An 11,705-nucleotide genomic window follows, 5' to 3' on the forward strand; every position below is an offset into this window, starting at 1 on the left:
CTTCAGCCACTGGAAAGTAAAGTAAAGATTTGTTGAGATTGGGTTGATACTTGAGTTCAATTCAAATTCCTTGGGTATCAGTTGGTCCCATTCACTATAATGGAAACCTGCAAAAATGTTTTGATTCAGTTGACTTTGTTAACGTTTTCTGGGAAGTGGATTTGATAGTTATACCAGAGAGTTATGGTCTTAGTGTAGTCTTATCCTCCTAATTACACGCTGATGCAAAGTATACCATTGCTGTGTTATCAGGTTTGCACTGGAGCAAAAAGTGAACAGCAATCTAAACTTGCAGCTAGAAAGGTATTGTCTAGCTTTCTTTCCTTTCATACATATCAGAGGCAAAAGGTTCTCAAATTGTAAATGTTTTCCTGTTTTCAGTATGCTCGTATAATCCAGAAGCTTGGCTTTCCTGCAAAATTCAAGGTACCCATCCCATACTTGTGTAAAGTGTGCATGTTCATACCTTGATAATTGCTTGTTTGCTGAACGTTTGTTAATCCTGTAATGTCAGGACTTCAAGATCCAGAATATTGTTGCCTCTTGTGATGTCAAATTCCCTATCAGGCTTGAGGGCCTCGCATATTCCCATGGCGCTTTCTCAAGTGTAAGTTACCAAGTTGAATTCTGTGGTTTCCGTTAGCACTATTTTATCATGGGCAGTATTTTTCTTTCTTTCTTGGAACTTCTCTATTTCCTTGTTTTGGAACTGATATTTTATACGGTTGCTTGACAGTATGAGCCAGAGCTATTTCCTGGTCTGATTTACCGGATGAGGCAGCCAAAGATTGTCCTCCTAATTTTTGTTTCTGGCAAGATTGTTCTGACTGGAGCAAAGGTCGGTAGTCATTTCCCTTGGGTTTTTCCTATTACTCAATAATGGTGCTATGTCTAAGCTATTCTCTTTGTAGGTGAGAGAAGAGACATACACTGCCTTCGAGAACATATATCCTGTCCTGACGGAGTTCAGAAAAGTGCAGCAATGATGGTATAATTCCTGAGAGTGCATGTTTAATGGACATTGCTATGTTGGGAATAGGATAGGAAATGCCATGTTCCATTGACAAGTTGGGCCACTAAAGGTGGATTTGTCCCTTTTGCTGCTCAGTGCCTCTGGTGCTTGTTCTATTTTTGTTTGCGGTGTTTCCTGGACTGCGATGAGTGGCTACTTTCAGAAACTAATAGTGCGGACGCCGTCTCTTCTGTGTGCAGGTGACTTTTTAAGTACGCAGAATTGGAGATATTGTTGCTTGCTGCCAGCTCCAACCTCACAAAGTCTAGGCATAGCCTGTCTTCCGGTGGAACCTATATATATATTACTGTCCATCAGATTTAAAGTACCTGTTGTCGTAATCGACTAGGGTCTTCTTTTTGTGATGGATCATGGTTGATCATCGCAGGGCCTATTCTGTCATCGTTCCTCACTCGAAACACTCTTGTGGAAGTTGAGTAAAACCCAAGCAAATTTTGCTCCTGGATTCTAGAGCCTTTTTCTCCTGATGATGAAAAGGCCAGCTAATGTATATGTACTTGTAGACGCTTTTGCGCCCTGTTAAAAAGAGGGCTTCATGTCGAGCCAGATAGCAAGAGGAAGTTTGTGTTATTTCTATCCGTTTGCGTTGTCTCAGTCAGTTGCATTTCGGTAAGGACATAATGACTTAAATCGGCCATTTAACATTTGCTGAAAAATTCTGTAATGCTTGCCTTTTTCTCCTTTTCAACCAGAATCCATCCATCAGCATTGAAAACAATGATAAAGTTACAAAAATCACAAGAGCAAGAAAAGCTGCACATACTCACAAAAATTCATGACAGCATGAAGAGCAATTCACACACGAGTGTGGCCCCTTCATTTCTCTCTGCTTGCGTTGCGTGTGATGAAAGGGAAGGGAAGGAGGGAAAACAGTACGAAAAATTGAAAGGGCTCACTGCCTCTGTTTCTGTCCTAGCTCATACGGCCGACACAAGAATAAATGTAATGCAAAACTGGGCAAAGGAGCAACAGATCGAACCAAAGATACGCTGCAGATTTCTCCATTAATCTCAATTCATTCATGACAATCCGGTATATTCTTGCAGGATTTAAATTCAAATCCCAATCCGGTATTAATTAATAAAAATAATAGTCTACTTGTTATGGAAGAAACTTCTTGACGAAGTAATAATTAAAAATATTATCATACCTTATTGATTTTATCTGAAACAAAAATTGAAATTCCGATGCTTACTAAACAATGTTGCTGCTAATTTAAAATGCATTTATGGTGCACACTTATTCAGAGATCACTGGATGCATCACCATATCTAGCACAAATCTCTTGCTTAAGGGCATCTCCGACGCCGTCCACCAAACCGGACACCCAAACGTCCGCGCACACCACGGACAGCAGAAGCTCATCTAACCCGGTGCACCAAATGTCGGTCCCTGCTTATTTTTATCATATATGCAGAGCACTCAACATAACTAAAAGATAAATATCATCCTTCATCTATGATCATGATGTGCAAATATTGCAATGCAACAACAACTCAAAATAATTATTACAATTCAAACATGAAGTCTTCCCCTAAAATAGTTCAAATTTGAATTCAACTTATCCAGACAATTTTTTTAGTCGCCCCCCCTCCCGAAGCGCACACAAATGCTCAAGTGGATAATTCTGAAACTGCTCGTGAGTTACTCGATGGTGAATATGCATTTGGAATAAATTCTTCAAAAGTCGCAGTGTTCATCATGTTTGCTTCAAAATAAACAACAAAAACATCAATAAAAATGGCTATGGCATTTGACCGAACACTTGTCGGGGGTGGTGTCCGCCATGGACCGCAATGTGCAGGGGGCAAAGGGTACCTGGGCAACGACCGAACCAAGGGTGGAAAGGAGGCGCCGTCAAGTCGGGGCTGTTGCCCAGGGTGGAGCGGTGGAGGTCCGGCAAGGCCTGGGCAGCGGAGTGGGTGATACAGTGGCGACATCAGTCTCAGTCTACGCGGTACAGAGCAAGGGTGGAGGGATGGAGTGAGAAAAGTGGCGCTCCGTATAGGGTTTTTGTGGGGGCCTTGGTTGTCTTTATGCCTATGTGGCGGCTATCCGGACGCCGACAAACCTTCCCCAACTTTGCTTCTGATTAGTGTAATTTTTAAACATAGAAACGGTCCGCAAACATTTGATGCATGACGTTGGATGACACAAAGTGTCCGAACGTTTAGCAGTGTTTCGATGCCCTAACCTCCCGCGGTTTTCCCCCGAGATAAACCACACAAGGTTATTATCTTATCGTACCAATGAGATACAAACCGAACAACAACCAATCGAAGTATTTGATCACGTCAAATTTACCCAAACATAACCATCAGAATCCTAAGAAATAACTTTGCTGGCCAGACAAAAAAAATTATATCATGCAAAGTATATCCAAAAACAAATTTTGTGTGTGAATTACATCAAAAAACCATTAGATGCATTTCCACAATCAACAAATTCTCTTTTTCTTAACCTCCCATGAAATCTTTTCTCCCTCAAGATAAACTTCACAGTATCATCATCTTATCTCCTCATGTGGATGGATAAAACCCACAACAACCCAAACACAATTGTCATGTGAAACACACACACACACACACACACACACACACAAACAAACAAATAAAACTTCCCCTTTTTGAACCCATGTTGTGTGCAACCGACGAAACCAGTGAGTCCATTGTAAACAACAAACCCTAAAACCTCAGGGCTAAGCAAAAGAGAGGCAAAGGGGGCAACTTTTTGCTGGGCCTTGCCCTCCCAGCACGGTAAAAACCGGCCCTTTCCCCCCCTCAATCGTAACCCCAACGCGCTCTCTTTTCCTTCCTCTTCCCCATAAAAACCTCCGCTGGGAAACAAAAGAAAGCTCTTGCGGAATCCCTACCCGGCCTCCCTCCCCCCTCCCCTCTATCTCCTCTCTCCACTCCACCGGTTTGGGGGCGGCGGGGCATGGACGTGCACCACCCGCCGAATGCGGCGGCGGCGGCGGCCGCCGCCCTCGGCGACATGTTTCCCCAGGAGCCCGCCATGGTCGGTTTCTTTTCCTACCACCCCCTTTCCCCCCCTTCTTCCCCGCTTGTTCCGGTTGATTGTTTGTTCCCCTGCGAATAGGACTTGTTCCCCCCGGCCAAGAACCGGGGGTTTTGGTTGCTTCGTCGGGAGGGAAGATGCCCGAGAACCAGGGGTTCTTGGTTTCTGAATGCTTTCTTGGATGTCTTCCGGGTTGCGCTTTTGCAGAGCAATATTTTGCGGGGTTTAGGCGCCGCCGCCGCCGCCGCCTGCTCAAGAATTATGGGGGTTTAGGCTGGTCCGTGTGTGATTCCTTGAACCCTAGGTGGTCTCGCCGGTTTCTTGCTTGTGTTCCCCCTCCCTTTAGGATGAAATTCCTCTTGAATGTTTGGAACGCAAAGGGAAAAAAGAAATGGCGGCTCTGTTCCCGTGTTACTTTTACTGTTTTGGTCTTCTCCCGTGGAGGAGTCCTTCTGTTCACGTTTGTGTCTATTATTAGGAGAATATTGCTTTGGTTGGGAGGGAAGAAGCTTTCAATTTCTTGAGCAATTCATTCAATGGTAACTGCCGCCCGCCGAGGGGGGATTTTTTTCCAGCGACCGTGCAATAATTGTTTTACCCCCCCTACTAGGGTTCGTGTCAGGTTCATCGCGTTCTTTCAATTATCCATTGGGGAAAAGTATTATGTGCCCCTTTCGATGTGATGTCACGGAAGAGGAAAAGTAATGCGTGTGCTCTTATGGCCTTGAATCAATGTCGATGTGCATATGTTCCTTCCCTCCTGTCATTGTCGTTGCATAGGCGCATCCACCGTTAATATCCTTTTGGCCGCTGTGAGACGATGCGTATGCAAGATTGTGACAGAGATATTGTAGTTTTTCTTTTGTATCAATTCGTGTGGAAACCTTATGACTGGAAAAGTATAGGTAATGGCAGTCAGCATCTCAATTTTGTCTGAAGGGTTCTTCAGGTTTGGTCTGTAACTCCTTGCAGAATTCAAGGAAACATCCCATCCATTGTATCACTTATTAGGAAATGCATCAGTTATGTTCCTCATATTTAGCGTTGACTGAAGTTCGTGGACTACTGAACTGTTTAATTGCATCCTGTTGTGAGAAACTGCCATGGTGGTTTCTGTTCCACGGTGTTTAATTGCATTGTAAAAGCATGACTTTTAGTTTCGTTCCAGTAACTTAATCTGAACTCAAGTATCACTTGCCAATTCGAATGCCTCCAAAGCAAATTTTCTGTTGATTGATGGTGTGGACTTAAGGAATTAGTTCAAAAAGTAAAGGATGCTGACTGTAGGACTGTTTGTTCTTCGATAGTAGTTTTATGCAGTAATCTGTTTGGAAATTTTGTTACTCCATACTTCTACTACTCTTTGTTTGGGAACCATATTGCCAATGACAGTCCCTAGTCCATTAAGGCTTCCCTATGCATTCCATTCATTTTATTCATCCTCACATGCTTGCTTCTTGGCAAAAACAATAGAACAGGACCTCTATGAGAAGTAGATTTCCTTGCAGTTGTGTAATTCCATTTAGTGATATATTCTTAGACAATCAGTTTGGCCATTTTGTCTAAACGTGCCATGCTACTCTTTTTTGATCTGCAGGAAAGTGAAGACAGCAGCAGGACAGAGTGGGTCTCCATCTATTTAGAGGACTGCTTGTCTAACCCTGCATCGTACCCTGTCTCCGAAGAACAAGCATCTGTAAACCCGAAGCTGCCACATCCTTCATCTTCCAATGCCAGAAGAAAGAAGAGAAGCCTGGCCTCTGTTATAAGAGATAGCGATGAAGAATATTTCCTGATTGTTGAGCCACCACTACTACTTGATCAGAAGCATTGGCTAGCAGAGAGTGAGCTCATCCTCCCCAAGAAAGACAAGGACCAAGAACTTGTCCAAAAACCGGAGCAGGAAAACGAGGAAGAATATAAGCCCTACACTGTGCAGTTCAAGCAAGAACAGGTGGTGATGAGGTGCAACATTTGTTTGTCCAACTCCAACCAAACACCACAGCAGTGGCAGGGCGGTCCATCAGGGGCATTATTGTGCAACACGTGTAGCCTGAGGCTCAAGGCAGGGAACGGGTTCATCAAACTGGAGCGCTGCGGCCAACAAGTTGACGAAGAACAAGATCACGGAAGGGGGCAGGATAAGAGGAAGATCAAGAAGACCACATACTATGGAGATGATGAGGAGCCTCCGCAGGAGAAGAGGAGGATCAAGAAGACTTCATTTGTAGACGAGCAGGGCAAGAGGAGGACCAAGAAGACATATGTGAATGAGGAGGTCCCACTAGAGGAGCCAGTGAAGCGGTGCACCCATTGCCTGTCCCACACGACGCCACAGTGGAGGAGCGGCCCTCTAGGGCCCAAGACCCTATGCAACGCGTGCGGCGTGAGGTACAAGTCCGGCAGGCTGCTGCCAGAGTACAGGCCTGCCAACAGCCCAACCTTCGTGAGCTTCATGCACTCCAATTCCCACAAGAAGGTGATGCAGATGAGGAAGAGTGTCGAGAACGAGCACGAGCATGAGTACTCGCACTCGGATATGTGAGCTTCTGCCGCTGGTCAGGAGCATCTCCTGAGTCTGTCGCATCGGGTCTTAGAGGCCATTGGGCCGTAGTCATGTAGATCATCAGTCAGGAGGAAAGAATCGAACGCGAAAACCCAGTTAGGTCTCAGTTGAAACTCCTTGTTAGCTCTAGCAGTCAGTCTTTCGCTCGAGAGAACCATTTCTCTAGTCCTGGATTCGTCGTCACTTATGGTTGGTTGATACAATATTATGCCTGCCATTATATTGCGATGTTATGCTACGTTTTCCTGTCCCCTTTCCGAGTTTTGTTTGCAGGGCTGAAGTTGAGCAGCCCTGCTGCATTGCTGTTTTGCATCTCGTGATCCTGGGCATTGGTGACTTTTTTCTAGTCTGGAACAGAGTTTTGTTTAGTTTGGTTGTTGGATTTGCTAGAGAAGTCTCTACCCAGCATGCATGATCACACACAGCACTTGACATGCAGATAAAAAACACTGGATAAAAGATCTTGTGTTCTGCATGCGTTGTGTATGTTCATGCTCACAGTTGTTTTTATATTGGATTTATCAAATTTTCTTGTGAGGGCTGGGTGTGTGCTTTTGCTGGTGTGCAAATGAGATAGATATTTTCTTCTTTCTGCAATCTTCAAGTCCCACATAGTTCCAACATCTATTTGCAGATTAGTAGATGTCCCCTCTTTCCTGAACCATGCATACGCAGAATCTGAACTTCCAAACCACTGATAAGAGTTGTGGCAGCAAATCTGGAGACTGCAACCACAATGCCACAACAGATTCAGTCGTTGAGCTTCCATGGGGAGTCAAATAGTACATTGGATGTACGGACTGGCTGCAAGAAACAATCCTGCTGCAAGCATCAGCCAGGTTCAGACACAGACAGCAAGGGTCTCTCTCTCTCTCTCTCTCTCTCTCTCTCTCTCTCTCATAATTCAGAGACACCTTTTGTATCACTCACTCACTCATGCTCACTGGTGATGATAGAGCATGATGCAGGTCAGTGGTGCATGCAGCAGGTCCTTTCTTGTTTCCTCCTCACTCCACAAGTGAAGGGAAGGAAAGGAAAGGTCTTGACCACCTTTCCTCTTGCATCATCATTCATGGTCATCTCATGGGGCCTTTCTCTCTTGTGTTGAGGCCCCCATTTCCCCCCTCATTTGTGTGCTTGCAGTTGCAGCAGTACAAGCTCAGTCCATCCTTCTTTCTCTCATGCATGGTTTCTCTTTTTTTTTCCTTATCTGCCCTTCCCTGGTGCAGCAGTTATTAGTAACTAGTGAAAAGCCATGGATGGATTTTGTGCCCTAGTTTGTACCTTTAACCAAATATAAAAGTACTGTTTGATGAAATAAATTCCATGTGCTGCATGGGCAGGGCAGAGCCATGCATGTGCACAAGCAAACTCACCACCAGACATGTCGAAGTAGTTTGTCAACCAAACCAGCTGCAGTTGTACTGAACATCACAAATTCAGATGACCATCAATATTTTTCATAGCTGTCTCCCAGCACAGAGAAGCTGGTCAAGCCTCTTGTGGTACATGTGGAGGGGCACTAGTGTACTACTGGTACCCAAAAAATCAATGCATCATGTGTACCCCAGTACAGTGACCAGAAAGAAGTTGAGAGCAATGGAACCTAGCAGCTAGCCGAGCTGCATTACATGTACACCCTTTCTGTCCTGTAAAACCTAGCAGCCAGCTGCAACTGCAAGCAAGGGTTAGGAGCACCAATGATTCAGCACTAGTACTGCCTAAGGCCAACTCCAACGCAACGCACGACCCAAATAGTCCGACCGCGTCCGCTTAGGGATAAACTGACACAAATCACGCCCAACGCGCGGGAGTAAGCAGACAAATGCCCGTTTTTGTCTGCCGTCGACGCATTTCCGGCCCAAATTTAGGGCGCGTTTGCGTTGAAACGGATAGTGCGCGAACTGGCGCCGCTTAGGGATAAACTGACACAAATCACGCCCAACGCGCGGGAGTAAGCAGACAAATGCCCGTTTTTGTCTGCCGTCGACGCATTTCCGGCCCAAATTTAGGGCGCGTTTGCGTTGAAACGGATAGTGCGCGAACTGGCGCCGCTTAGGGATAAACTGACACAAATCACGCCCAACGCGCGGGAGTAAGCAGACAAATGCCCGTTTTTGTCTGCCGTCGACGCATTTCCGGCCCAAATTTAGGGCGCGTTTGCGTTGAAACGGATAGTGCGCGAACTGGCGGGACGCACGCCTTGTCCTCCCCTGGCCTGCCGGGGACACAATGTGCCCACTTTCCCTCATTTTTCCAAAAATCCTTTGCGCTCCCCCTGCCCTCCCTCCTCCATGGTCGGTGCCTCGAAGAAACCCGTCGACCAGACCGCCACCCCCCAGCCCTCACGTCGGCGGAGGTCGCGCGGCTCGACATCAAGTCGACCAAGAGGAGGTCCCGACGGACCATTGCGGCGGAAAAGAAAGCCGCTGCCGACTATGCCGTTGAGGCCGCGACCGTGCAGCACAAGGCCGCCGTTGACCAGAACGAGGCCATCCTCGCCAAGGCCACACGGGCAATGACGACGCAGGCCCTCTTCATGCTAGGGTTGTGCCGACCTGGACCGGCCATTCTCTCCTCCGCCGCCATGGTTGCGGCGAGCACAGGCTCATCGGCCGCTCGCCCTCCGTAGTACAAGTCGCCGAGCTCCTCTATAACACTGGAGACGCCCGGTTTTCATGCGCCGCAGCAGCATGCTTGTTGGTGTACAAAAAGAGGGGTACACTTTTTGTACCCCTATAACTGTGCACGGGCAGTCTGAGCCACGGGCACCACCACACTGAGCAAGGCAAGGGAGGTGAGCCAAGGTAAGGCCGAAGCTCGAGAGAAGCAAAACGACGCCAAGACCAAGCCCACAAAGAGCAAAGGAGACGAAGCGAACTCCCCCCGGCAAGATCCTTGCCGGGAGGCGGTTTTAGCAAACCCGGCAAGACCCTTGCCGTGGCAGCTCGCCCCACACCCACGGAGTGAGTCACCCTTGAGTCCACTGCCCCCATGGGGCAAGGATTCGGGAGACATCCCCGTGGTGGCATACAGATCTTTGTGAAGGCATTCAAGATCAGATACACCCTTTAGAAGATGATGATCCTTGGCGGGATCCCAGCCAAGGAGGACCACAAGGCCCCCCGGCAAGGCCCTTGCCAAAAACACCCGTAGGGCCACCATCAGGCCCACGCCAGTCAAACCTCCACCGCCGTTCGCATGCAGCTGCCGACCCAACCAGCTGGGCAGGCACCTGCGTGGCGGCATGCGGATCTTCGTGGAGACCCACCACTACGCCACCTCAGCTGCCTGCCTGCCTACATGGCACCGCGGGCGCCGCTGGCCAGGGCGCGTGTCGACACGAGAGGGAGCGGCGACGGACGAGACAGGTCTCTCCCCCGTCCCCGATAAAGCAAGGACACCTAAGCAGGACGCATTAAATGCGCCTTGTCATGTAATGCGAGGGATAACCTCGCATCACTGTTCCCTTTCCACCTCCTGTGTGCCACTGTGGCAACTCCTTTCCTATAAAAGGAGGCCCGAGGCGACCCGGAGGAGGATTCGGCTTTTTGGAGCTCCTCACGCCCGATAGCTAGCTCAAGAACACATATATACAATCCACCAAAGCAGGAGTAGGGTTTTACGCATCCTCGCGGCCCGAACCTGGATAAACGAACCGTGTGCTATCTGTTTGATCCGCTCTTCTCACGGCCCCGCGCCCCGCAATCGTAGTAGGGATTCTTGTGATCCCATAGGTGTCATTCCCACCGACATCTTTGGCGCGCCAGGTAGGGGGCGCAGTTGTGAGAATCGGCTTTAGCAGTTAGTTCGACGCTTCTTCATCGTCATGGCGCCCAAGAAGAAGACGCCGGTGGCGGTTGGCCCGTCGGAAGCCGGACATCCCGTCCCGACGTGGGCGAGTAGCGGGCCGGTCACAGAAAGGACCTGGGGCGCCGTTCGCGAACACCAACACCGTCCCAGCAGCCGGAGTTTGGGAGGCGGCGATGTTCGTGCGCCTGGTAACGGGCCGCACACCACCAAATCCAAAGACGGAGCCAGGCCCTCCACGGGTGGCGCGGGGCCTTCCAAGATCGCTGCCACCCCGCCCGAAGGCGATGCGAGGGCCTCCAAGACTCCCACGCTGGCGCCGACGGCGCGCTCCTCTCAAGCGGCGCGCGACGAACGGCGTAATCACGCCGAAGACCCCGGGCGTCGCCGCGGGAAGAGCCCCGAGCGCCACTCCCGGGAGGTAGAAGACCTGCCCGCTCGCCGAGGCGCTGGTGAAGATGGCATGCGACCGCGGGGTCGTGATAGAGCTCCTTCTGACATGGTTAGAAGTCGAAGCGCGTCGCGATCCGTGCAGGTTTCGCTGCCACCAACGCCAGCAGAAGCCCTGGCGCGCGCACAGTTGCTCCTCGATTTTCCTCCCACTACGGGGAAACTCGATGAATGGAGAGCCACTATCCGAAGCCTTGTTGCGGTGGCCAACAAAGACGAACCAAGTCCGGTGGAGCCCCCGGGTCGACGCTCCGACGGAGTCCCACGCACCAGTGGCAGGAAAGCCGGCGGCGCCGCGACCACGGTGCACTCGCCTCCTCCTCGCCCGGTACCGCGGACGCCAGCCCGTCGTGATGTTACGGGCGACGAAATCTCCATAGCGCCGTCCGACCCGCGGACCCACTGTGACCAGCGCCAAGTCCTTCGGGAACGAGAACATGAAGACGCTCGAACCACTATCGAGTGCCGGCGCGGAGCGCGCCACCAGTCAGACAGGCGAGCAGGACCTGCTGTGAACCACCCGGCACCGGAGAGCCCTGGAGGCCTACCTTACGAGGTAGGCTGTCCGGCTTTTACCCGTGAGCTGCGGCAGTTCCAGTGGCCCACTCACCGCACCTTCAAACCTGACGTGGGCGAAAAGTACAACGGCAAGACCCACCCGTCCGAGTTCCTCAACATCTACACCATTGCGATGCAAGCTGCCGGAGCCCGCGACGATAAGGTGCTTGCGAATTACTTTCTGTTGGCTCTTAAACCCAACGCCATGTCATGGTTGATGCACTTGCCGGTAGACTCTATTTCCTCCTGGTCGAATTTGTGCCATGAGTT

At 49.4% G+C, this 11,705-nt stretch overlaps 2 protein-coding genes across 3 annotated transcripts; both read left to right on the forward strand.

The window, feature by feature from the left end:
- Positions 1 to 7: 7 nt before the first annotated feature.
- On the forward strand, positions 8 to 1,609 carry LOC125507113 (TATA-box-binding protein 2-like). 2 transcript variants are annotated; one of them, XR_007282836.1, is made up of 6 exons: positions 8 to 303; positions 382 to 426; positions 515 to 607; positions 737 to 838; positions 912 to 1,082; positions 1,213 to 1,609. XR_007282836.1 is itself a non-coding variant. In XM_048671802.1 (6 exons), exons 1-5 carry the CDS (start codon positions 223 to 225, stop codon positions 984 to 986), a joined length of 396 nt encoding a protein of 131 aa, XP_048527759.1. In that variant the 5' UTR covers positions 9 to 222; the 3' UTR covers positions 987 to 988; positions 1,213 to 1,609. The 2 variants fall into 2 exon arrangements, 1 of the variants encoding a protein (XP_048527759.1); XM_048671802.1 differs by having other exon boundaries at positions 9 to 303; positions 912 to 988.
- A 2,224-nt stretch (positions 1,610 to 3,833) lies between these two features.
- Positions 3,834 to 6,855, forward strand: LOC125507114 (GATA zinc finger domain-containing protein 10-like). Its single transcript, XM_048671803.1, has 2 exons — positions 3,834 to 4,051; positions 5,649 to 6,855. Exons 1-2 carry the CDS (start codon positions 3,971 to 3,973, stop codon positions 6,594 to 6,596), a joined length of 1,029 nt encoding a protein of 342 aa, XP_048527760.1. The 5' UTR covers positions 3,834 to 3,970; the 3' UTR covers positions 6,597 to 6,855.
- Positions 6,856 to 11,705: the final 4,850 nt, after the last annotated feature.

Source organism: Triticum urartu, chromosome 5 (genome assembly GCF_003073215.2).
Source record: "Triticum urartu cultivar G1812 chromosome 5, Tu2.1, whole genome shotgun sequence".
Lineage (NCBI taxonomy): Eukaryota > Viridiplantae > Streptophyta > Magnoliopsida > Poales > Poaceae > Triticum > Triticum urartu.

What these genes read in the sequence shown, in the direction of transcription:
- LOC125507113 (XM_048671802.1), top strand. Translation starts at nt 223, where the DNA reads ATGCAAAGTATACCATTGCTGTGTTATCAGGTTTGCACTGGAGCAAAA. An exon ending in CCCATGGCGCTTTCTCAAGT is followed by an intron (nt 608 to 736) that starts GTAAGTTACCAA and finishes GTTGCTTGACAG; the next exon opens with TATGAGCCAGAGCTATTTCC. An exon ending in TTGTTCTGACTGGAGCAAAG is followed by an intron (nt 839 to 911) that starts GTCGGTAGTCAT and finishes TTCTCTTTGTAG; the next exon opens with GTGAGAGAAGAGACATACAC.
- LOC125507114 (XM_048671803.1), top strand. Translation starts at nt 3,971, where the DNA reads ATGGACGTGCACCACCCGCCGAATGCGGCGGCGGCGGCGGCCGCCGCC. An exon ending in TTCCCCAGGAGCCCGCCATG is followed by an intron (nt 4,052 to 5,648) that starts GTCGGTTTCTTT and finishes TTTGATCTGCAG; the next exon opens with GAAAGTGAAGACAGCAGCAG.